The sequence below is a fragment of the Oncorhynchus masou genome, chromosome 5, assembly GCF_036934945.1.
Source record: "Oncorhynchus masou masou isolate Uvic2021 chromosome 5, UVic_Omas_1.1, whole genome shotgun sequence".
Classification (NCBI taxonomy): Eukaryota; Metazoa; Chordata; class Actinopteri; order Salmoniformes; family Salmonidae; genus Oncorhynchus; species Oncorhynchus masou.
In genome coordinates this window covers 45,250,314-45,277,591 of record NC_088216.1, presented here as the reverse complement: position 1 = coordinate 45,277,591, position 27,278 = coordinate 45,250,314, and the positions used below count along the sequence as shown (strand labels likewise).

At 41.9% G+C, this 27,278-nt stretch overlaps 1 protein-coding gene across 5 annotated transcripts in view; it reads left to right on the top strand.

The window, feature by feature from the left end:
- LOC135539657 (voltage-dependent calcium channel subunit alpha-2/delta-2-like) overlaps nt 1-27,278 on the top strand; it is a 96,845-nt gene that overhangs the window by 50,979 nt on the left and 18,588 nt on the right. For 2 of the 5 annotated variants that reach the window (XM_064965677.1, XM_064965682.1), the window contains 17 exons: nt 9,451-9,495; nt 9,696-9,834; nt 12,528-12,659; nt 14,775-14,832; nt 14,924-14,974; nt 15,092-15,191; nt 15,628-15,789; nt 21,360-21,470; nt 21,752-21,830; nt 22,213-22,262; nt 22,730-22,819; nt 25,136-25,378; nt 25,463-25,537; nt 25,831-25,902; nt 26,580-26,651; nt 26,861-26,922; nt 27,136-27,212. In XM_064965677.1, the coding sequence (XP_064821749.1) occupies nt 9,451-9,495; nt 9,696-9,834; nt 12,528-12,659; nt 14,775-14,832; nt 14,924-14,974; nt 15,092-15,191; nt 15,628-15,789; nt 21,360-21,470; nt 21,752-21,830; nt 22,213-22,262; nt 22,730-22,819; nt 25,136-25,378; nt 25,463-25,537; nt 25,831-25,902; nt 26,580-26,651; nt 26,861-26,922; nt 27,136-27,212 (1,618 nt within the window). The remainder of the gene's footprint in view (nt 1-9,450; nt 9,496-9,695; nt 9,835-12,527; nt 12,660-14,774; nt 14,833-14,923; nt 14,975-15,091; nt 15,192-15,627; nt 15,790-21,359; nt 21,471-21,751; nt 21,831-22,212; nt 22,263-22,729; nt 22,820-25,135; nt 25,379-25,462; nt 25,538-25,830; nt 25,903-26,579; nt 26,652-26,860; nt 26,923-27,135; nt 27,213-27,278) is intronic. The other 3 variants (XM_064965681.1, XM_064965680.1, XM_064965678.1) reach the window with 3 other exon arrangements.

The following is a 27,278-nucleotide window of genomic DNA, read 5'->3' as shown; positions in this document are numbered from 1 at the left end:
CTTTTTTGCCCCACTGTATTTGAGCATTAATTATCTAAAAAAATGCTACATTTTCTCTTAGCCTCATGTCAAAATGTGTAGAATAGCATGAGATGAGCTATAAAACCACACATTTTCCTCTCTGCCTCATGTCAAAATATGTAGAATAGCATGAGATCAGATATAAAACCTCACATTTTTCTATTTGCCCCATGGCAAAATGTGTAAATTTGCCGGAAGTTAGCTGCTTCCACCCAAAATTAATTTCTGTCTATGCCACTGGTGACACTAGTGATTTAATCCACCACTTACATGAGCCCAGATCCATAAGCTTCATTTTTCACTTTGTTTGGCCATTGGCAATTTAGCATGAGGTTAATTAGGCTGTAACATCAAAACGGCAGCATTCAGCAGAAATGTTGGTAGCGTGACCTGTTTTGTCTAACTATGAACATTATTTTACCCAAACCGATTGTGAACCCAAATGTGTCACGGATTCTAGTGGGGGGGGGGGGCAATACAGTGCCTTCAAAAAGTATTCACACCCCTCGACTTTCTCCACATTTTTTTGCATTACAGCCTCACTTTAAAATGTATTAAATGTAGATTTCTTTTGTCACTGGCCTACACACAATACCCCATAATGTCAAAGCGGAATTATGTTTGTCAAAAGAAAATTGTCTCTAAGTATTCAACCCCTTTGTTATGGCAAAGCTAAATAAGTTCAGGAGTAAAAATTTGCTTCAACAAGTCACATAATAAGTTGCACTCTCTGTGCAATAATAGTGTTTAACATAACTCTGTACCCCACACATACTGTACAGTTATCTGTAAGGTCCCTCAGTCGAGCAGTGAATTTCAAACACAGATTCAACCACAAAGACCAGGAAGGTTTTCCAATTCCTCGCCAAGACGGGCACCTATTCTGCCCTACAAAGCAAAAGAGCAGTAACTGCACATTTGGTCAGAAATGTGTTGACATTATTGATACGTTAAACACATGCTTTATCATGTGGAGAAATATCCTGCCTCCACTGTGTTGTTTTGGAGAAAAGGTTACGGTGAAACCAAGGAAAAAAGCAGTAACTTTCATCACTCACTTCAGTTACTGCCTTTCACCTTGGTTTCACCGAGATTTGGGCTGCATTTACTACGGTTCACCTTGGTATTATTTATTGTTGTTTGCTAATACAGGTTTCAAACTATATAACACTGACAGCCACGTACAAATAAATCTATGAACACATTTTTGTACAAAAATAAATATCATAATGGAAATGTATTTCAGTGGGTGTACCAAGCAAGAAGGCAGTAACTGCTGTCTAGGGTCAAAGGTCATGTCAGAGGTCAATTTTAATTAAAATAAATACATAACTACATCTCCAATGATCAGACTACAATTAATTTGGCTGGAAAATGAATAGACTACTTCGCTACAAAGATACAGGCGTCCTTCCTAACTTAATTGCCAGAGAGGAGATTTCACTCAGAGATTTCACCATGAGGCCAATGGTCACTTTAAAACAGAGTTTAATGGCTGTGATTGGAGAAAACAACATTGTAGTTACTCTACAATACTAACCAAATTGACAGAGTGAAAAGAAGGAAGCCTGTACAGAATACAAATATTAAAAAATATGAATCCTGTTGCCAACAAGGCACCAAAGTAATAGTGCAAAAAATTTGGCATAGCTATTCTGAAATGCCACTTTCCTCAAATAACCTGTTTTGCTGCTAAGCAAAAATGGTAGGCATAAATGCAAAAGAGCTTGCCTATGCAGAGTCAGATGATGGCAAGGTTTTGCAAATCAGCCTCAACCACCTGAAAAGTGATTAATTTGATTTTTCTTCAGAGTGGGATAATTTGTAGAATCAAATGTCACATGAACATATTCAAACCCACAGGATTTGGGAAACATAGATTTGGGGTGGCTAACCGTCTTGGAGAGCTACCTCTAGTCAGGATTTTCTATGGTCCTATTTTAAAGGGATAGTTAATGTTTGTTTCTTGTGGAGAAGGAGAGACTGCAGTCCATCCTATAGCTAGCCACTGCCACCAACCGTTAATATGAGCATAAAATAAAAATGTAATTCAATGTTCCCACATTAGAATACTCTAAACTCGTTTTTTTTCCAGCAGGCTCTCCATTATGTAAAAAGTGCAGTTCTGTTTTCACTCCAAGCTGCTCCTGTATTGCTTGCAGGTGGTTGTATGCTAGCTGCGAGTGTTTAAAATGACCCACTATCTTCCTACTTGTTGCCAATGTCAGATTTGCTGCGTTGGGACAAAACACCTTTGTTCACAGCCAGTTGCAGCGTGTGTAGCATGGCAAACTGGCGACTCCGCATTCTTCCAAAGCCGCCTTTATTGTCGACAAGGAGCCCCGCCGATCCATCACGACTGGACTGCCGACGTGATCGCCCGATGTGGTCTCAACAGGTTATTCTGTTACGAAATCGCCGCAGAACCATCTAATAGCCCCGGCCCGCAGCTTTTCTGAACACTGTGTCCCCTACTCCCCCGTAGTAGTGACTACCGAACAGCACCCGGACTTACCTATTGCTGCTCTTTTGACCCTATGATCAATCGGCTACATAGCTGATGCCCCCTGGACTGTTTCAATAACACGGCACCTCATTTTGTTTACCTGTCGGTCCCAGCCTCGAACTCAGGTCCTGTATGTACCTAACTGACACGCTCTGCCCATTCATTGCCATTTACCCATTGTTGTCTTAGCTCTCCTGATCAACACCTGTGATTGCTTTATGCCTCTGTCTAATGTCAATATGTCTTGTCTACTGCTGTCTTGGCTAGTTTTTATTTTATTTCACTGTAGAGCACTCAGCCCCTCTCAAAATACCTTAGGTTCCAAAGATGAAACCTCTCTCATCATCACACAACGTATAGGTTTACCTCCACTGTACTCACATCCTACCATACCCTTGTACAGTGGGGAGAACAAGTATTTGATACACTGCCGATTTTGCAGGTTTTCCTACTTACAAAGCATGTAGAGGACTGTAATGTTTATCATTGGTACACTTTAACTGTGAGAGGCTGAATCTAAAACAAAAATCACAATGTATGATTTTTAAGTAATTAATTTGCATTTTATTGCATGACATAAGTATTTGATACATCAGAAAAGCAGAAGTTAATATTTGGTACAGAAACCTTTGTTTGCAATTACAGAGATCATACGATTCCTGTAGTTCTTGACCAGGTTTGCACACACTGCAGCAGGGATTTTGGCCCACTCCTCCACACAGACCTTCTCCAGATCCTTCAGGTTTCGGGGCTGTCACTGGACAATACGGACTTTCAGCTCCCTCCAAAGATTTTCTATTGGGTTCAGGTCTGAAGACTGGCTAGGCCACTCCAGGACCTGGAGATGCTTCTTACGGAGCCACTACTTAGTTGCCCTGGCTGTGTGTTTCGGGTGGTTGTCATGCTAGAAGACCCAGCCACGACCCATCTTCAATGCTCTTACTGAAGGAAGGAGGTTGTTGGCCAAGATCTCGCGATACATGGCCCCATCCATCCTCCCCTCAATACGGTGCAGTCGTCCTGTCCCCTTTGCAGAAAAGCATCCCCAAAGAACCAATATACACAGGCAGTTAGGAAAACAAAGGTTAGCTTTTTCAAACAGAAATTTGCAATCTGGTTTCCGAACTGGTCATGGGTGCACCTTAGCCACGCTCAAGGTCCTAAACAATATCATAACCGCCATCGATAAAAGACAATACTGTGCAGCCGTATTCATCAACCTGGCCAAGGCTTTCGACACTGCCAATCACCGCATTCTTATCGGCAGACTCAACAGCCTTGGTTTCTCAAATGACTGCCTCGCATTGTTCACCAACTACTTCTCAGACAAAGTTCAGTGTGTCAAATCGGAGGGCCTGTTGTCCGGACCTCTAGCAGTCTATGGGGGTGCCACAGGGTTAAATTCTCGGGACGACTCTTTTCTCTGTATATATCAATGATGTCGCTCTTGCTGCTGGTGATTTTCTGATCCACTTTTAAGCAGACGACACCATTCTGTATACTTCTGGCCCTTCTTTGGACACTGTTGATTAACCTCCAGACGAGCTTCAATGCCATACAACTCTCCTTCCGTGGCCTCCAACTGCTCCTAAATGCAAGTAATACTAAATGCATGCTCTTCAACCGATCTCTGCCCGCCCGTCTAGCATCACTACTCTGGATGGTTCTGACTTAGAATATGTGGACAACTACCTAGTTGTCTGGTTAGACTGTAAACTCTCCTTCCAGACTCAGATTAAGCATCTCCAATCCAAAATTAAATCTAGAATCGGCTTCCTATTTCGCAACAAAGCATCCTTCACTCATGCTGCCAAACATATGCTCTTAAAACTGACTATCCTACCAATCCTTGACTTCAGCGATGTCATTTACAAAATAGCCTCCAGCACTCTACTCAGCAAATTGGATGCAGTCTATCACAGTGCCACCCGTTTTCTCACCAAAGACCCATATTCTACCCACCACTGCAACCTGTATGCTCTTGTTGGCTGGCCTTCACTTCATATTCGTCACCAAGCTCCAGGTCACCTATAAGTCTTTGCTAGGTAAAGCCCCGCCTTATCTCAGCTCACTGGTCACCATAGCAGCACCCACCTGTAGCACTCGGTCCAGCAGGTATATTTCACTGATCAACCCCAAAGCCAATTCTTCCTTTGTCCACCTGTCACCATCATTGCGCGCATCAGCGCTCATTGGACTCACCTGGACTCCTTCACGTTTTGATTGCCTTCCCTATATGTGTCTGTTTCCTCTGTTTCATCCGTGTCAGCATTATTGTCTTTTCCATTTTATTGTCCATATTCTGTTCCTGTATGTGGTTATTAAATGTTCACTCCCTCTACCTTCTTCACGTCTCCAGTGTGGATCCTTACAATAATAGCAGCTAAAACGTTGCATATGGCCTTTTTGTTATCTTCATTTGAAACTTTAAAATAGATCCACACAGCAGACATTGTGGGCTAGGTTATGAATGCTGTGTTGCACGTGTAGCGCTTTTCGTGGCGTCATTACGTCATCTACATACCTTATACAGGTATGAACGTCAGCTTTGACATCGGTTTTGCACATCGGCTTTAAACTATACAGTGGCAAGAAAAGTATGTGAACTCTTTGGAAATACCTGGATTTCTGAATGAATTGGCCATAAAATTTGATCTGATCTTCATCTAGGTCACAACAATAGACAAACGCAGTCTGCTTAAACTAATAACACACATACAATTATACGTTTTCATGTCTTTATTGAACACACTGAGTAACCATTCAGTGCAGGGCGGAAAAAGTATGTGAACCCTTGGATTTTATAACAGGTTGACCCTCCTTTGGCAGCAATAACTTCAACCAAATGTTTTCTGTAGTTGCGGATCAGACCTGCACAACAGTCAGGAGGAATTTTGGACCATTCCTCTTTACAAAACTGTTTCAGTTCAGCAATATTCATGGGATGTCTGGTGTGAACTGCTCTCTTGAGGTCATGCCACAGCATCTCAATTGGATTGAGGTCAGAAATCTGACTGGGCCACTCCAGAAGGAGTATTAATTCTGTTGAAACCATTCTGTTGTTGATTTACTTCTGTGTTTTGGGTCGTTGTCCTGTTGCATCACCCAACTTCTGATGAGCTTCAATTGGTGGACAGAACATTCTCCTGCAAAATGTCTTCATAAACTTAAGAATTAATTTTCCCGTCGATGATAGGGTTGGATTCTGGATTCTGGGTTAAACTTTGAACATTGTTATACTCAGAACTATAGGAACATTAGTTATAAAAGAGACATGAGGGGTGCCATAATGAAGCTTGGGAGGGGCTGTGTGAAGGAAACACGATCGCATGTGGCAGTACTGCTAAGGGGAGAAACCGTTGAAGGTTCATATCACTTAGCTCCCTGCTTAGCAATAATTATGCAATGTTTAGCGATAAGGAGGAGCCATGTCTGTGTTTGAATTACAGCTGTGTCGACCCTTTGGGAAGAATTAAACTTGGTTAAGCTTCTCTAGTGTCCGTGAGTTATTTACTCTGAAAATTAGAAGCTAACAATAGCAAGCTGTCCAAGGCCCTGAGGCAGCAAAGCAGCCCCAAACCATGATGCTTCCTCCACCATACTTTACAGTTGGGATGAGGTTTTGATGTTGGTGTGCTGTGGCTTATATTCCTCAAAACATAGTGTTGTGTTCCTTCCAATCAACTCAACTGTAGTTTCATCTGTCCACAGAATATTTTTCCAGTAGCACTGTGGAACCTTCAGGTGCACTTTTGCAAACTGCATACGTGCAGCAATGTTTTTTTGGACAGCAGTGGCTTCTTCCGTGTTGTCCTCCCATGAACACCATTCTTGCTTAGTATTTTTACCTATCGTAGACTCGTCAACAGAGATGTTAGCATGTTCCAGAGATTTCTGTAAGTCTTTAGCTGACACTCTAGGATTCTTCTTAACCTCATTGAGCATTCTGTGCTGTGCTCTTGCAGTCATATTTGCAGGATGGCCACTCCTAGGGAGAGTAGCAACAGTGCTGAACTTTCTACATTTATAGACAACGAGCCTACCAGATGAGCTAAACTACTTCTATTCTCGCTTCGAGGCAAACAACACTGAAACATGCATGAGAGCACCAGCTGTTCAGAAAGACTGTGTGATCACGCTCTCTGCATCAACACCATCATCCCAGAAACCCTAGACTCACTCCAGTTTGCATACCGCCCCAACAGATCCACAGATGATGCAATCTTTATTGCACTCCACACTGCCCATTCCCACCAGGAAAAAAGGAACACCTATGTGAGAATGCTATTCATTGACGACAGCTCAGCGTTCAACACCATAGTACCCTCAAAGCTCATCAATAAGCTAAGGACCCTGGGACTAAACACCTCCCTCTGCAACTGGATCCTGGACTTCCCGACGGCCCGCCCCTAGGTGGTAAGGGTAGGTAACAACACATCCGCCACGCCGATCCTCAACACAGGGGACCCTCAGGGGTGCGTGCTCAGTCCCCTCCTGTACTCTGTGTTCATTCATGACTGCATGGCCAGGCACTACTCTGACACCATCATTAATATTGCTGATGACACAACAGTTGTAGGCCTGATCACCGACAACAACAAGACAGCCTATAGGGAGGAGGTCAGAGACCTGGCCATGTGGTGCCAGGACAACAACCTCTCCCTCAATGTGATCAAGACAAAGGAGATGTTTGTGGACTACAGGAAAAAGAGGACTGGGTATGCCCCTATTTTCATCGACAGGGCTGCAGTGGAGCAGGATGAGAGTTTCAAGTTCCTTGGTGTCCACATCACCAACAAACTAACATGGTCCAAGCACACCAAGACAGTCGTGAAGAAGGCACGACAAAACCTATTCCCCCTCAGGAGACTGAAAAGATTTGGCATGGGTCCTCAGATCCTCAAAAGGTTCTACAGCTGCACCATCGAGAGCGTCCTGACTGGTTATATCACTGCCTGGTATGGCAACTGCTCGGCCTCCGACCGCAAGGCACTACAGAGGGTAGTGCGTACAGCCCAGTACATCACTGGGGCCAAGCGTCCTGCCTTCCAGGACCTCTACACCAGGCGGTGTCAGAGTGGAAGGTCTTAAAAATTGTCAAAGACTCCAGCCACCCTAGTCATAGACTGCTCTCTCTGCTACAGCATGGCTATAGACCCCTGAACATCTAGTCAAATGACACCACTGCTGTCTAAAATAGCCTTTTAATGTGGTGACCGGCAAAATGTTCCCACTTGTCCGAATGATTTTGTGGTCCCCACAAGGATAGTAAAACCAAGAACACCCCCACACACACAACACCTGTTGGTTCACTCATACACTGACACATCACACTCTTACCCTTCCTTGAGCTCTACCCCCCCCTTCTCTTTGTTTCATGATTTTTCTCCCTGCTTTTTAGTTTGTCATTGTTTTCTTTAGATATCTGTTTTTTTGTTTTGTTTCTACAATTGTAAAGTGACTTTGGGTCCTTGATAAGCACTTTACAAGTCCCATGTATTCTTCCTCTTCTTCTTCTCATCAGATTCCAGGCCCCTTATTCACTCTGAAACTCAAAGGTTTACCACCATGTCTGTTTACCACCACTACAGCCGCTGGAGTCCAATAGTACTATTTCCTAGTAATCTACTCAGATTTGCAAAGATTAGATTGTGCTCATCCCATGCCACACTGCATCATCAATCATCTATCCTTGCGCACAGTCAGTCGTTATTACAGCCAGGATGTTCTGAGATCACCAGTAGAGGACGGAGCTCAGGGATGAGCTGGTTCGAAAGTGCTGGGCTGTGATAGCTGGAGCTGTAACTGGCGGCGCGGACAAAATCAAATCAAATTTTGTTGGACACATACACATATTAATCAGATGTTATTGCGGGTGTAGCGAAAAGCATGGCCAGCTCGGCCGGGGGGAGCACTGCTGAGTCCTACACACATTGACATTACACTTTTCCACATGGTTTGGTCCATTAGCTCATTGAGGTTGGACAGGGCCTGTGGACTTATCCCCCATCCTCCCTCCCTCCCCCGCCACACCACCCCAGCCCAGCCCTCCCAGCTGCAGTGACTCCCTCTGTGAGCCTCACCACCACTGGCTCGCTCTCTGTGTATGAACCAGCAGAGCTCACAAGTAACAACTCTTCCCATCCTTATGCACCAATAAAAAGAGTTGGATGATTCAGTGGGTTTTACCACACTGTCGTATTCAGTCGTGGGTGTATTATGTATATGAAATACAGGGGTGTAGTTAGTGGTGTTCCCTCATGACAGCAGGACAGTTTGTTTCAGATGAGTATTACCAGAAGTTTACAAGTTTACCAGAAGTTTGGTAACTTTCAAGTTTTTATTTTATTTTATCAGATTACATCTTGGGGCCTTTTTAGATATGTCTGTAATTATTTCTGGTAATATAGGCCAAATAAAATAAAATGACAAAGCTGTAAAACATTATCCTAAAATATAAACCATTAACTTAGTGAATACCGTTGGTGTTTGTGAGGTTTTCAGCATTAAATATCCTATATATTTTTTGACATACTTTTATTTACTTTACTATCTCAATATGTCTTTGTTTTAAATGTTTTGGCATCAAACTGGTGGCAGTTGTGAAAAAAGTCAATAGTTGGAAGAGTTGCTTGGTTCATTGAAAATAATGCCATTGTTGACTAGATGCTTTTTTTCATTAATTAGGCTATTTTCACTTGAACTATATGGTCTATCCACTAGAAACTCAAGGTCAATATGGACACATACAAAAAATGACTACTATAAATGAATACATTTTTATAAATTTACCATAGATTACCTGTTAATTACCAAAATTACTTACGATTCCAGATCTATGATAAATGACCGTTAGCCTTGCAACTCTAGGCCAACTTGTCATCACCCATGTTATATGTCTGTTTTGTTTTGATCTTTACCAGGAGTGGAACATGACGTATTACGATTCCAAGGCAGAGCTAGACTATGTGAGTAGATAGTGAAAAGCTCATTTCTACACATCCTCTCTCATTTGTTGATAAAGCTTTTGAAATCTGTTGAAGAATGAAGTGGTAGTAATATTGTGTGTGTTTGTGTGTGTGTGTGTGTGTGTCTGTGTGTGTGTGTGTGTGTGTGTGTGTGTGTGTGTGCGCACGTGTGCGTGTATCTACGTGTGTACGTGTGTTAGCAGTACTCCCTGCAAGATGGTGATGGGGAAACAGTGAGCCCTCCACTACAGGTGGAGTTTGTGTATGACCCTAACTTCAAAAATAAGGTCAACTACTCCTTCACGGCCGTTCAGATCCCCACAGACATCTACAAAGGAGGTGAGTTTCGCATTAGTGCAATGGACAATGAATGTCTTGTTATTATGTTATTTAGCAGTCATTTGCTGCTCAGTTGAGACTATGGCCCTGTACAAACTTGGGTAGTACAACTGATGTACAACACATTTGACACGATGTTTGTGAAACAACTAATATTTTGGCATAGTTTGTCTCCTCAATTATGCTTGTGATCATTTTTTGGGTACAGAAAAACTCCATACCAAATGCTTTTTTGTGTGTAAAGGGCTAGAGTGTTTTCAATCTTAATTTAGACAGGTGGAAAGTATAATGTTTACAAGTTAGAAGAGGGGAGAACAGCAGTGCTTGACTTGGACTCAATAGGTACCGGTACTCAATTTTGGGTTCCAGTACTGTTTATATTTAGGTGCAGGAGCACCACAATACTTTTGAGCTAATATTCTATAAGAGGAACAAGAGCTCAAGTAGCACAACATTTGAGGTGCTTGTACTCCTCTCCGGGGAGCTCCTGCCCATGTCAAGCACTGGAGAACAGAAATGTTCTCCCACCACACCATGCTCCTTCACAGGTACAGAGCCTATAAAATGTCTTCACCCCCTTGAACTTTTTTCACATTTTGTTGCGTTAAAAAGTGTGAATGAATTATATTTAGTTGTATTTCTTCATCATTGATCTTCACAAAATACTCCATATTGTCAAAGTCAAAAAATATTCTACTCATTTTTACAAATTAATACAAATTAAATAACAAAAATATTGTCGTTACATAAGTATTCACCCCATTTGTTTAGGTAAGTCTAAATTAGTTCAGAAGTAAAACATTTCAATCACAGATTTAAATACAAAGACCCGGGAGCTTTTCGAAAGCCTCATAAAGAAAAGGGCAGTGATTGGTAGATGGGTACCAATAATAAATCAGACTTAGAATATATCTTTAAGCATGGTCAAGTTAATAATTATGCTGTGGATGATGTATTAAACCACCCACACACATCAAGCATGGTGTAGTTGCATCATGGTATAGGTATGCTTGACATCGGCAAAGACTGAGGGCTTTTTCAGAATGAAAAGAAAAGGGATGGAGCTAAGCACAAGCAAAATCCTAGGAAAACCTGCTTCAGTCCACTTTACACCAGACACTAAAAGATGAATTCACCTTTCAGGAGGACAATGACCTATAATATATATACAAAGTACATGGACACGCCTTCAAATGAGTAGTTTTGGCTATTTCAGCCACACCCATTGCTGACAGGCGTATAAAATCGAGCACACCGCCATGCAATCTCCATAGACAAACATTGGCAGTAGAATGGCCTTACTGAAGATCTCAGTGACTTTGAACGTGGCACCGACAAGTCAGTTTGTCAATTTTATACGCTGGTATAGCTAACCCGGTCAACTGTAACTGCTGTTATTGTGAAGTGGACGCGAAGTAGTAGGCCAGACAAGCTCACAGAACGGGACCACCGAGTCCTGAAGCGCGTAGCACATAAAAACAACATCTGTCCTCGGTTGCAACACTCACTACGTCACCACAATAACTGTTTGTCGGTGAGCTTCATGAAATGGGTTTCCATGGCCGAGCAGCCGCATACAAGCCTAAGATCACCATGTACAATCCCAAGCATTGGTTGGAGTGGTGTAAAGCTTGCTGCCATTGGACTCTGGAGCAGGGGAAACGCGTTCTCTGGAGTGATGGATCATGCTTCACCATGTGGCAGTCCGACGGACAAATCTGCATACAATGACATTCTAGACGATTCTGTCCTTCCAACTTTGTGGCAACAGTTTGGGGGAGGCCCTTTCCTGTTTCAACATGACAATGCCCACGTGCACAAACCGAGGTCCATACAGAAATGGTTTGTCGAGATTGGTGTGGAAGAAGTTGGCTGGCCTGCACAGAGCCCTAACCTGAACCCCATCGAACACCTTTGGGGTGAATTGGAACGCAGTCTGCGAGCCGGACCTAATTGCCCAACATCAGTGCCGACCTCACTACTGCTCTTGTGGCTGAATGGAAGCAAGTCCCCGCTTCAATATTCCAACATCTAGTGGAAAACCTTCCCAGAAGAGTTGAGGCTGTTGTAACAATAAAGGGGGACCAACTCCATATTAATGCCCATGATTTTGGAATGAGATGTTCGTCGAGCAGGTGTCCACATACTTTTGGTCATGTAGTGTATCTGGACATTAAAATACTTTCTGGACTTCCCTTTGTTGCTGCAAGAACACTCTCCAGCTCCAACATCCTAACCAATAACAATTTATTACTACTGATAATGGGATTATGAAATTATAAACGGACTCATTATGAAACTAAAACGAGCTCAAGTCAAATAGTCTCCAACAGATTAATGGGCAAATATTGCACAATACAGTGGGCAAAGCTCGTTTGAGACTTACCCAAGAAGACTCAGCTGTAATCGCTGCCAAAGGTGTTTCTAGCATGTATTGACTCAGGAGGTGAATACTTATCTATTCAAGGTATATTAGTGTTTTAGTTTTCATTAATCTTTTAAAAATATATATAATTTGTCTTTCAATTTGACATTAGAGTATTTTGTGTAGATCGTTGACAAAAAATTGCAATTAAATCCAGTTTAATCCCACTTTGTAACGCAACAAAATGTGAAAATTTCAAGGGGGTGTAAACGTTCTATAGGCACTGTAAGTGAGACCAATCCGTCTTCTACCTGGTCTTTCCCTTCAGCCCCAGTGATTCTAAATGAGCTGAACTGGACCCAGGCGCTGGAGAAGGTGTTTATGGAGAACAGTCAAGAGGATCCTTCACTACTCTGGCAGGCATTTGGTAGCGCCACTGGGGTCACTCGCTACTACCCAGGTACATGATGTTCTTATTACAGGACATATAGGACGCCCTCATTACAGGAATACAGGACGCCCTTATTACAGGAATACAGGACGCCCTCATTACAGGAATACAGGATGCCCTTATTACAGGAATACAGGATGCCCTTATTACAGGAATACAGGATGCCTTTATTACAGGAATACAGGACGCCCTCATTACAGGAATACAGGATGCCCTTATTACAGGAATACAGGATGCCCTTATTACAGGAATACAGGATGCCTTTATTACAGGAATACAGGATGCCCTTATTACAGGAATACAGGATGCCCTTATTACAGGAATACAGGATGCCCTTATTACAGGAATACAGGATGCCCTTATTACAGGAATACAGGATGCCTTTATTACAGGAATACAGGATGCCCTTATTACAGGAATACAGGATGCCTTTATTACAGGAATACAGGATGCCTTTATTACAGGAATACACATGCCCTTATTACAGGAATACAGGACAGGAATACAGCCCTTATTACAGGAATACAGGATGCCTTTATTACAGGAATACAGGATGCCTTTATTACAGGAATACAGGATGCCTTTATTACAGGAATACAGGATGCCCTTATTACAGGAATACAGGATGCCTTTATTACAGGAATACAGGATGCCCTTATTACAGGAATTGCCTTTATTACAGGAATACAGGATGCCTTTATTACAGGAATACAGGATGCCCTTATTACAGGAATACAGGATGCCTTTATTACAGGAATACAGGACGCCCTTATTACAGGAATACAGGATGCCCTTATTACAGGAATACAGGATGCCCTTATCACAGGAATACAGGATGCCCTTATTACAGGAATACAGGATGCCTTTATTACAGGAATACAGGATGCCCTTATTACAGGAATACAGGATGCCTTATTACATTACAGGAATACAGGATGCCTTTATTACAGGAATACAGGATGCCCTTATTACAGGAATACAGGATGCCTTATTACAGGAATACAGGACGCCCTCATTACAGGAATACAGGATGCCTTATTACAGGAATACAGGATGCCTTTATTACAGGAATACAGGATGCCCTTATCACAGGAATACAGGATGCCCTTATTACAGGAATACATAGGGCCTCCCGAGTGGCGCAGTCGTCTAAGGCACTGCATCGCAGTGCTTGAGGCATCACTACAGACCCGGGTTTTATCCCAGGCTTATTACAGGAGTATAGGATGCCCTTATTACAGGAATACAGGATACTCTTATTATAGGAATACAGGATGTCCTTATTAGAATTATAGGATGTCTTTGGTCCTTTCCTTTACAACAATGCAATATACTGTAAAGCAATACGAGTTTACTTAAATGTGAATGGTTATATGAATGGTTGGAAATATGCTGGGTTGTGAAACTAAGCTTCATGTCAGCAAGTCTGCACAATTGAAGTGTTCCATAATAACCCCCCTCTGTCTCATATATCTACGTCCCAAATGTCACCCTATTCCCTTTATAGTGCCTTATTTTTAACCAGGGCCCCTAGTACTGCACTACAGTATTTTGAGAATAGGGTACCATTTGGGATGCACTCACTGAGTTTCTAGCTATAAACCTGTGATTTATCTATCATTTCTAGGCAACAATGTGATTTGTTTCAATTAACATTTTAAAAAATAAACTAAAATAGATTTTTGGCAAAGAACAATTTCTCAAGCTAGAGTTTTGCTAGGACTGTCTGGGAGGGGAGGTGAAAACTAGCTGTTGCTGGCAGAGAGGTTTGGAACTCTCTTGGACTACTAACTAATTTACTGCAAACAGCTCTTATGCGTTCTCATCATTTTCACAATTTCAGTGTTATTCCAACCTCATGGTGTGGAAATATATATAAAACACAGGAAAGTCAGGTTTTTGCACTGGTCCTTTAAGCATCTACTTCCTCAAAGAGGACTTGTAGGTTACAAAAACTCAAAGGAAAGTAATACCAGAAAACCTATAAAATGTAAATACAATATTTGCTCCATTGTCTTATATTTGCTCCATATATATCAAATATTATCGTCTGGTGGCATACTGGTAGGGGAAAATAAAAACTGAAAGTTACTATTCTATATGTTTTTATTGCCTTATCTGTAGCCACACCGTGGAGGGCTCCTGATAAGATCGACCTTTATGATGTGAGGAGAAGGCCATGGTATGTGTTACCTATTCTGTTCTCTTTTAATAATTGATTTTGATTATGGCTGAAGAGTTCATTTTGAGAATTCTTCATTCTTTTTCATAAGGTACATCCAAGGGGCTTCATCCCCCAAAGACATGATCATACTCGTTGATGTGTGAGTTTTCTCATTTAAAGTTCCAATAACTTAGTACCAAAATGACTGGTTCCATTATAAGAGAGTGCAGTGTGTGTGCGTGCGTGTGTGTGTCTCATAATACCTGTCCCCCCTCAGGAGTGGTAGTGTGAGCGGCCTCACTTTGAAGCTGATCAAGTCATCAGTAATGGAGATGCTGGACACTCTGTCTGATGACGACTATGTCAACGTGGCCAGGGTGAGTGTGTCTGTGGTAGTGTGGTAGTGTGGTAGTTACTGTAGTTACACCTGGGATTGACATTTCATTGGTTATACATTCCTTTTTTTTGTGTTGAATTCTATTTCGTACTATTTTCATAGACATCAGCATAAAACATGTTGCACAACCTTAAACATCACAGCAATCACTCATATGAACGGTTATTCATTTGTTCATAACCAATTTCCTCCTTCACTAACAGTATTTATCTCTTGCTGTCTATCTCGCCTGCTCTCTCACTGTCTTTATCTCTTGCTCTCTATCTCGCCTGCTCTCTCACTGTCTTTATCTCTTGCTCTCTATCTCGCCTGCTCTCTCACTGTCTTTATCTCTTGCTCTCTATCTAGCCTGCTCTCTCATTGTTGTTCCTCAATCCCACTTCTGCTCTGTCTTTTTCTCTCCTTTCTTGTTTCAGTTTAATGAAAAGGCAGAGGCAGTGGTCCCTTGCTTCAAACACCTGGTCCAGGCCAACGTTCGCAACAAGAAGATCTTCAAAGAGGCTGTAAAGCTCATGCAAGCGAAAGGCACCACAGACTACAAGTCTGGTTTCCACTTTGCCTTCAATCAGCTACTAAACGTAAATGACTTCAGGCTCAACACTCTGAACGATCGCATTCTATACAAGTGATGCCCAATTCTTTTAGGGCTCCTACTATGAAATAGACAAGGACATTTTCCAAAGAAAATGTGTGTGCTTGCAATTTTGTTCTTTGAGCAAACACATGAAGGACATTTCATTACTGATAACAGGCCAACCAACAGAACATTTACGAGTGGCTCTCAATGACTCCGCGATGCATCGTACCTCAGAACAGCCCCTTAGCCGTGCTATATTGGCCATATACCACAGCCCCTCTTGCCTTATTGGTTAAATATACTTTACAGTTACAGTATCAACCTTGCCTTCCTCTAAATCACCCTGTGCGTTAGTTAACATATGTGCACCTGGGGATAAGAGACGGCTGAGAGTGTAATGCCGTACGATTGCAAACATCAGTAACTACACATTTTCTTAAATTTTGACCGAAATCAGACTTTGTAGTAACGTTTTGTACACTCAGTGTATATGTATATTATATATACAGTTGAAGTCGGAAGTTTACATACACTTCGGTTGGAGTCATTAAAACTGTTTTTTCAACCACTCTACACATTTCTTGTTAACAAACTATAGTTTTGGCAAGTCGGTTAGGACATCTACTTTGTGCATGACACAAGTAAGTTTTCCAACAATTGTTTACAGACAGATTATTTCACTTATAATTCACTGTATCACAATTCCAGTGGGTCAGAAGTTTACACACCGTAAGTTGACTGTGCCTTTTAACAGCTTGGAGAATTCCAGAAAATTATGTTATGGCTTTAAAAGCTTCTGATAGGCTCATGGACATCATTTGAGTCAATTGGAGGTGTACCTGTGGATGTATTTCAAGTTCTACCTTCAAACTCAGTGCCTATTTGCTTGACATCATCGGAAGATTAAAAAAAATCAGCTAAGACCTCAGAAAATAAATTGTAGACCTCCACAAGTCTGGTTCATCCTTGGGAGCAATTTCCAAACACCTGAAGGTACCACGTTCATCTGTACAAACAATAGTACGCAAGTAAAAACACCATGGGACCACGCAGCCGTCATACCGCTCAGGAAGGAGACGCGTTCTGTCTCCTAGAGATGAACGTACTTTGGTGCGAAATGTGCAAATCAATCCCAGAACAACATCAAAGGACCTTGTGAATATGCTGGAAGAAACAGGTACAAAGTATCTATATCCACAGAAAACAAGTCCTATATCGACATAACCTGAAAGGCCGCTCAGCAAGAAAGAAGCCACTGCTCCAAAATTGCCATAAAAAAGCCAGACTATGGTTTGCAACTGCACATGGGGACAAAGATCTTACTTTTTGGAGAATTGTCCTCTGGTGTGATGAAACAAAAATAGAACTGTTTGGCCATAATGACCATATTTTTGTTTGGAGGAAAAAGAGTGAGGCTTGCAAGCCGAAGAACACCATCCCAACCGTGAAGTACGGGGGTGGCAGCATCATGTTGTGGGGGTGCTTTGCTGCAGGAGGGACTGGTGCACTTCACAAAATAGATGGCATCATGAGGAAGGGAAATTATGTGAATATATTAAAGCAACATCTCAAAACATCAGTTATAGCTTGGTCGCAAATGGCTATTCCAAATGGACAATGACCTCAAGTATACTTCCAAAGTTGTGGCAAAATGGCTTAAGAACAACAAAGTCAAGGCATCGGACTGGCCATCACAAAGCTCTGACCTCAATCCCATAGAAAACTTGTGGGCAGAACTGAAAAAGCGTGTGCGAGCAAGGAGGCCTACAAGCCTGACTCAGTTACACCAGCCCTGTCAGGAGGAATGGGCCAAAATGCACCCAACTTGTTGTGGGAAGCTTGTGGAAGGCTACCCGAAACGTTTGACACAAGTTAAACAATTTAAAGGCAATGCTACCAAATACTAATTGAATATATGTAAACTTCTGACACACTGGGAATGCGATGAAAGAAATAAAAGCTGAAATAAATCATTCTCTCTGCTATTGTTCTGACATTTCACATTCTTAAAATAAAGTGTGATCTTAATTGACCTAAGACAGGGAATTTTGACTAGGATTAAATATCAGGAATTGTGAAAAACGGAGTTTAAATGTATTTGGCTGAAGTGAATGTAAACTTCCAACTTCAACTGTACATCACATGCGATTTGTAATAAGACTTTGCAATTAATATGATCAAAGGTTAATAAACTGAATATCTGAATATCGTTTAACATTATAGTAAAACCATGTGCAATGACTTTGTAAAATTAATGGATTCACATACTTAAATTACAAGGCAATTGTAACAACGTGTGTGTAGGTGGCAGGGAAGTCAGGCGCAGGAGAATCAAACTTGGTATAAATAGAGTCCTTTAATAAACTCTAACAAAAAAAACAAAATACAAAATAAATAAAAGTGGGTACAAGAACCCGTCGCGCACCAATACATAATACACGAACATACAAACAAACAATCCCAGACAAGGTCATGAGGGGAAACAGAGGGTTAAATACACAACAAGTAATTAATGGGATTGGAACCAGGTGTGAAGGAATACAAGACAAAACCAATGGAAAATGATAAATAGATCAGTGATGGCTAGAAGGTTGACGATGTCGACCACCGAACACCGCCCAAACAAGGAGAGGGAACGACTTTGGCGGAAGTCGTGACAGCAATACTGACATTAACAAAACCTAATTCTAGGCATATAAATCCTAAGGTTAACTTACAAGACAAAGCATGAGCAAAAAGATGACTACTCGACCAGAGCCTTAGAAGCCTTGGAAATGAGAATTGATCAACTTTCCTCCATAGACTGGAAACAGGATAAGAGAGAGGACAAAGGAATTTAATTCCATCCATAACATCTTCAGGTGAAACTCTTTCAACCCACAACCAACCATCATAGACCAATGAAACGATACTAAGTTTAGCGTGACCTGACCACCAAGCCCAATCTCCACAGGGTGTGACAGCATAGATTCTAAAGGTTTGTGTGGGGGATGAGACCAATTCCACAGACGACCATAAAACTCTTGCATAGAGTCATTTAGAGTTCACCCTTTATAGATACAAGTTACTACAGAGACCTTACATCCATATAGATAGCATCAGATTTATCCTCAGTGAACACATTTCAGACATATACCAAACATGGATACTATAGTGTTATTATATCACACATTCAATAGTCAGTCCTCTGTATACTGTAACAGATAGTATAACATTTTGGCTCCTCATAAGGGAAATGGCTGTCTAGTCCTTAGGCATTGTCCTTTGTGCTTTCCTTGGGTTCCGGGCCATTTGCCATGCGGACCCAGAGGTGAAGGCATTGTCCTTTGTGCTTTCCTTGTGTTCCTGGCCATTTGCCATGCGGACCCAGAGGTGAAGGCATTGTCCTTTGTGCTTTCCTTGGGTTCCGTGCCATTTGCCATGCGGACCCAGAGGTGAAGGCATTGTCCTTTGTGCTTTCCTTGTGTTCCTGGCCATTTGCCATGCGGACCCAGAGGTGAAGGCATTGTCCTTTGTGCTTTCCTTGGGTTCCGGGCCATTTGCCGTGCGGACCCAGAGGTGAAGGCATTGTCCTTTGTGCTTTCCTTGGGTTCCGGGCCATTTGCCATGCGGACCCAGAGGTGAAGGCATTGTCCTTTGTGCTTTCCTTGTGTTCCTGGCCATTTGCCATGCGGACCCAGAGGTGAAGGCATTGTCCTTTGTGCCTTGTGTACCTTGCCATTTGCCATGCGGACCCAGAGGTGAAGGCATTGTCCTTTGTGCCTTCCTTGTGTTCCTGGCCATTTGCCATGCGGACCCAGAGGTGGAGGCATTGTCCTTTGTGCCTTGTGTACCCAGAGGTGAAGGCATTGCCATTTGCCATGCCATGCGGACCCAGAGGTGAAGGCATTGTCCTTTGTGCTTTCCTTGGGTTCCGGGCCATTTGCCATGCGGACCCAGAGGTGAAGGCATTGTCCTTTGTGCTTTCCTTGGGTTCCGGGCCATTTGCCATGCGGACCCAGAGGTGAAGGCATTGTCCTTTGTGCTTTCCTTGGGTTCAAGGCCATTTGCCATGCGGACTCAGAGGTGATAGAGAGCACATAAATTAGGGCAGAGCCTACAATGGTAAGAAAGATAGCAAACTAAATATGTAAAAACTAGCTAACAAAGGAAATGACAGTGTAAAAATGATAGTTATACAAAGTCAAACATTTCTTAAAAGTATAAACATTTCTGTGATTAAATAGTTTGTAACTTATGGCGAAAAAATGCAACAGAACATGAAAAGCATAAAACCATTAAATACAGTTGGAATGTAGTTAGAACTCTCCAACTGTTTCCATCAAACAGAAAAACAAAAAGTTGGATAAATATGTTTAGATTGTTGATATTGCACTTTGCTTTGCATTACCAATATATACTGAACAAAAATATAAATGCAACATGTAAAGTGTTGGTCCCATGTTTCATGAGCTGAAATAAAAGATCCCAGAAATGTTCCATACGCACAAAAATATTATTTCTCACAAATTTGTTTACATCCCTGTTAGTGAGCATTTCTCCTTTGCCAAGATAATCCATCCACCTGACAGGTGTGGCATATCAAAAACTGATTAAACAGCATGTTCATTACACAGGTGCACCTTGTTCTGGGAAAATAAAAGGCCACTCTAAAATGTGCAGTTTTGTCACACCACACAATCTCACAGACGTCTCAAATTTTGAGGGAGCATGCAATTGACATGCTGACTGCAGGAATGTCCGCTAGGGCTGTTGCCAGATAATTGAATGTTCATTTCTCTACCATAAGCCGGCTCTAATGTTGTTTTAGATAATTTGTCAGTACGTCCAACCGGCCTGTACCCTCGCCAGCCCAGGACTTCCACATCCGGCTTCTTTACTTGTGGGATCTGAGGAGTATTTATTTCTGTAATAAAGCCCTTTTGACTGGAAAAACTCATTTTGATTGGCTGGGCCTGGCTCCCCAGTGGGTGGGCCTATGCCCTCCCAGACCCACCCATGGCTGCGCCGCTGCCCAGTCATGTGAATTCCATAGATTAGGGCCTAATGAATTTATTTAAATTGACTGATTTCCTTATCTGAACTGTAACTCAGTAAAATTGTTGCATGTTGCGTTTCTATTTTTGTTCAGTATAGTTGTTTAAGGTCATACAAAGGCAATGTGCAGTATCTGCATTTTAGGTCAAATCAGTGGTCATGGTTGATATGCATAACACATTACTTCATAATAAGATAATACATCAGTGCATTATCACATACTGTATCTACCGACAACATGCTGAATTTGGCTGGTCAGCAAATACACTTTAAGACATTTTTCTCAGTTTCACTGTTTGCATAGTTACTGCTCATTGCCTTTGTAGGGCATCATAGTGAAAGCCATATTAGGGGAGCAGCTCATCTTATTCCCTATATAGTGCACTACTTTTTACCAGATCCCTATTTTTAAATAGGGTGCCCTTTGGCACTCTTGCCTGCTTTATTCGTCACATATTTACTTTCTGTGTTAATCATTCACTTGCTGTGTTTTTTATTAATGTTAGCACACACTCTTTCTGTTTCTCTTTCTAGAAGACGAATGTCCCGCGAGCTCACTGCAATAAAATAATCATGCTGTTCACTGATGGAGGAGAGGATCGAGCTCAGGACATCTTTGAGCAGTACAATTGGCCCAACAAAACGGTCTGTTTCTCAGAAACAAAACACACACACAAAACATTTCAATCACTATTTCATTGGTAACTTCATTCGTCCTTATTTATTGATGACTTCATTCTTGGAATCCATAAGGGCATCACCAGGGCTTAAAACATTCCTGCTTATTTCTTCCTGATTACAGGAATCTTCCAAATGGGATTTCTGGTCAATGGATACCACAATGGACATCACAGTTGGCCGTGTATCTCTGTGTTAATGTCCCAGAATAAAGATGAATGGGTTCTTTGAATTCTCTTTCTCCTAAGGTGCGGGTCTTTACATTCTCTGTGGGGCAGCACAACTATGATGTCACACCCTTGCAATGGATTGCGTGTGCCAATAAAGGTGAGTGGGATCTGTGCAGGGGCTATTTTTCCTAACCAGCATCAGTGAAGATCCCTCTTAACCTGTCCAAAAATAGATGCTGTAGGGGATTGTAACAAAATGGCCGTTTTCATTTCCTTGTTCCCTAATAAACATGACACTTGTTTGCTTAAGAGAAGTTACTGTAGCCTTTCAGTTTATAACCCCTAGCCTAGGTTATAAGCGCCTGATACACAACATCCATCTTCACTCTCCCTCATCTGTGCCATAATTGTGAGCTCTGTTTCTTCTCCTATCTCTCTTTTTTATCCCCCTCTCTCTCTCTCTCTCCTCTCCAACTCTCTCTCTGCTCTCCAACTCCCTCTCTCTCTCCTCTCCAACTCTCTCTCTGCTCTCCCTCTAGGTTTCTATTTTGAGATCCGCTCCATCTGTGCCATAAGGATTAACACCCAGGTGGGTTTGTCTAGTGCCTCTTACACAGCTGATCCTGGGTCAGCCAGTTCTCCTCCTGGCACTGCTTCCTGGAATTGTTGTTGTTTGCCGGAGACTGACTCTACTGTAGCGTATATATTATTACCCTGAGGTTATTACTCTGAAGTGTTTTCACTTACAGCTGGATGACAGGCAAAGATATCAAGTTAGACAAACTCCACTGAGCATCTTTCCATCAGCAACAGCACGTAGTCATGTGAAATACTTTTCAGTTTCCTGTGTAACATCAGCATGGAGGCGTCCCAAATGGCACCCTATTTTCTACATAGTGCACTACTTTTAACCAGAGCACTGTGTGCCCTGGTCCAAAGTAGTGCACTATCACGGGAATACAGTGCCATTTGGGACACAAGCTACAGAATGTGTAACATCAGAATTGCTACACAGCTGATGCCTGACTGTTTGCTATTCCTGTGTGTTGTTACCAGGAGTACCTGGATGTGCTGGGCCGCCCCATGGTCCTGGCAGGCAGCCGTGCCAAGCAGGTTCAGTGGACCAATGTCTATCAGGATGCCTTGGTGAGGTCACCTAGCTCTGAACATTCAGCTATATCTAATCTATAGCCTGAATGCCAGTCTGTTTGTGCAATCATGCCAACTTCATTGCAGTCAGTCGCTGTTTGGTATGACATTGAGTGACAAAGAGTTGGCATGATAGCACAAACAGACTGGCACTCATGCTAATTCATCTACATTGGGCTTAAAGGGCGACTGCACTTCCTGCTTTGGCCACATTCTTTATCAATGCTCATTAAGAAATGCTAGCGGCCATGACTGAAGGCAAACAAGAGTTGTCTTGGGGGTGTGGTTTGAGGTGGGTCTTGCTTTGGGTTGGTCTTTGCCACTCAATCACAACAAACAAGGAAAGTAGCTCGCCATTTCGAGTTGAAACATTGAAAGCAACCTGGACTATGCATCAAACATGTTGTTTGCTTGGTTATGAGCTAGCTAGCTAATGTTAGCTAGCAGGGATAAAACCTTTCTTCAGGTTCAACAATATCTATGCAAATCTTTCTCTGTCATGACCAATAAGCAAGAGGCTATGTATTTAGTTAGTTACGTCACAGTATCACAGCCTAGTATCATAGCAGCGTAGCCTATAATGACATGTAGCTGTTTGATGGTTGACAGCCCAAGAAGAAACTAGTTGGATGTAATCCATATCCTGGCCATCTGCCCAAGATTGTTGAACAACTTTCTGGAAGCCCATTTTCTCTAGAGTAGCTACTAACCACATGTCTTGTCTGGGGAAGAGGTTCCAGTGGGCGAGTTGGTTTTTCGTAGTGGTGGAAAAAGTAGGCTACCCAATTTTTATACATGAGTAAAATTAAAGATACCTTGATAGAAAATGACACTGTAATTGGTTTTAAATATATTTAAGTATAAAAAGTAAATGTAATTGCTAAAATATAAAATGTATCAAAAGTAAAAGTAGAAATCATTTCACATTCTTTATATTAAGCAAACCAGAGGCACCATTTTCTTGTTTTTAAAATTTACGGATAGCCAGGCTCACACTCCAACACTCAGACATCATTTACAAATGAAGCATTTTTGTTTAGTGAGACCACCAGATCAGTGGCAGTAGGCATGACCAGGGATGTTCTCTTGATAAGTGCGTGAATTGGACCATTTTCCTGTCCTGATAAGCATTTGAAATGTAATAAGTACTTTTGGGTGTTAGGGAAATATATGGAGTAAAAAGTACATTAATTTCTTTAGGAATGTAGTGCATTAAAAGTAAAAGTTGTCAAAAATATAAATAGTAAAGTACAGATAGCCCCAAAAAATGACTTAAGTAGTACTTTAAAGTATTTTTACTTAAGTACTTTACACCACTGGTTTTGAGTTCCCCCGGTGGGCGGGGTCTGCTCATTTTCGACCATTCCATTGGTTCTCCTAAGGAGAGTTCTCTGTCCACCCAGGGCACCGGGCCATACAAAGCGAACTCACCCAGTATTTTCAACAAAATTATGGTGGCACCATGTGTTAAAAGGCAAAAGGGGGCAAGAAATGTTGACAGAATTATAATCCAAACCAAACCCTCAAGTAAGTCATGACGCAGTCACTTACCAAACTCAAATTTGGACGAGACTGACTTCATGACCAAAATGATCCTATTTACACCTTGTAGTCAATTTTGACACTATAATTAATGTTTCTGACTCATATCGATGCCACATAGGCTGTTTTAAAACCAGAGAAGTTGATTCAAAGGGGCAGTTGACCCTGCAGTATATACACATAGTCCACTGACAGAGACATACCATTGAGTGCTGTCACACCTGCTTCCACTGTTCTCCCCTGGCGCTCGAGGGCACCAAGCTCCTCAGCATTACGCACTCCTGCCATCATCATTACACACACCTGCCATCCCCCCGTCACTCACATCAGCGATTGTTGGACTCACCTGGACACAATCATCTTTGTCATTACGTTCCCTATATCTGTCTGGTTCCCCGCTCTGTTCCCTGCTTCTGCATTGATTGTCATACGTCCTTGTTTACCTGTGTGCTAATGCTGGTCCTGTTTTGTTCTATGTCTTTTCCCGATTCAATGTTTGACTCCCCGTACCTGCTTCTCATCTCCGGCATCGACCCTGACAAGTGCTCTGAAGGTGGATGATAATATATCCACATCTGATTTCTAAGCATTACAATCTCCTGTAATCATATAGTCAGTTGCCATTGCTCAATGTAGACACATTGGGGCGGTTTCCTAGACACAGATTAAGCCTAGGCCTGGATTATGATGTCTTATGTTGGTAGTGTGGGGGAGGACTATTAGGGAAAACAGGTAAAGTTTTGTTCTTCTGTTTCTCTTGTTTCTATATAGGGTCTGGGACTTGTTTTTACTGGGACCATGCCTGTTTTTAATCTCACCGTGGATGGAAACTCACAGGTGCAGTCATTTAGAACAGTTCGCGTTGACCTAATCGACAATCTTTCTTCAATGAATCACAATTTTTTGAGTGTTTTTTTTCACTGGTTGTTTTCTCCACAGAATCAGCTCATATTAGGTGTCATGGGGGTGGACGTGCATCTGGACGAAATCAAAAAGCTGACGCCCCGATACAACGTCAGTATACCGCATCACATCTTACTTCACGCACGCTTGCATGCACACAAGTAATAATTTATTCTCTGCTCCGTACCTTTGCAGCTTGGAGCCAATGGGTACATATACGCCATCGACCCAAATGGATACCTTCTCCTGCATCCAAACCTTCACCCAAAGGTATGTATACTTTATTCCCCCACTGAAAGATCACTGTGCAGTTTATAGGGAGCATTGTAAATAGATTGTAGATTTTGATTTTATACAAAGTGAATGTGGTTGGATGTAGGTTGGATATAGAACCTAGTGTGTACTGCTTATTGCATGTCATTCCAATTAGCTGAGATAAGATTGCCACTGCATGTATTAAACTGAAAATGGAATACAACTGAAATGTATTCAACTGAATGTGTTACTGTAAAACATGGGGATGCTGTGATATCCCTAATGTGACCGGTGCTTTTTCGCAACAGCTGCTCGACCTACCAGAGCCTGTAACACTTGACTTCCTGGATGCTGAAGTGGAGGACAGTTCCAAACAGGAAGTGAGTATAATGACATGCACTGTGCCATAAACTATTTACACTGATTATACAAAACATTAAGAACACCTGGGCCCAGATTCACAAAACACTTCTTACGCAAGAACTTAAGAAGTTTCTTAAGAAAAAAAAGAAGAAGTTCATAAGATAGTTTGTAAAATCAATTCCTCAACAATATTTTAAGATTCTATGATTTTCTTACAAACTTCTCCAATATCTTCTTAAGAATCTTCTTAAGATGTGTGTTGCTAGGCAACCAATTTAGCTAGCTATCTAGCTACGAATGGCAATCATGTTAGCATATTTCCTACTGAGATTACTTTTCTAAAACATGTTCTTGGGTTAGACCATAGAGATGCGACAGTGTATTTAAATAAATAATAATAATAATTTCACCTTTATTTAACCAGGTAGGCTAGTTGAGAACAAGTTATCATTTACAACTGCGACCTAGCCAAGATAAAGCAAAGCAGTTCGACACATACAGCAACACAGAGTTACACATGGAATAAACAAACATACAGTCAATAATACAGTAGAAAAAGTCTATATACAGTGTATGCAAATGAGGTAGGACAAGGGAGGTAAAAGCAATAAATAGGCTATAGTGGCGAAATAATTACAATATAGCAATTAAACACTGAACACTGCGTAGGTAACATACTATCTCTATATTCCAGATCCGCAAACATATGATTGATGGCAGAACGGGTGACATGCAGATTAAGACGCTTGTAAAATCAATTGATGAGGCAAGTGTGTGTATGTGTGTGTGTATTTGTTAATTACTTCACACCTAGGCAATATATCAGGTATACTTCACTTCACACTTAATTCACAGTAATGACATGTCAACCCCAGTAACCCAACAGCCATGATCATGTATTGTTGATCAACACACTTACGTGTAAGCGTACATGCAAACCTATTTTAATATGTGGCTTTTCCCCCTTCATTGCAGCGATACATAGATGAGGGAGTTCGGAGTTACACCTGGACACCCATCAATGGTACAGACTACAGGTGAGGAGGCAGGAGATGGAGGTGTGGGTTGAAGGGTAGAGGATTAGTAATTGTAACCATAGCAATAGGATATGAACTGCTGAAGATGACAAGTTTGAGAGTGTAGGTGGACGGACTCTATACCTAGCTGCTTAATGGCGGTAGTGTCTTCTATTGAGCCTCAGTCTTTGATTACTTTCCTTTGTTTTCTGTTGGGGATGCTGCCCCTTGTAGTCTGGGCCTGGTACTGCCGCCCTACGGTGAATACTACATCCAAGCAGACCTGAGTGATGTGATGCTGCAGCTCCAGTGTGAGTATCACTGCCCACCCAGTAAGCCGCCGTCTCCCTTTAGCTCAGGTCCAGGGCGTTATGTGC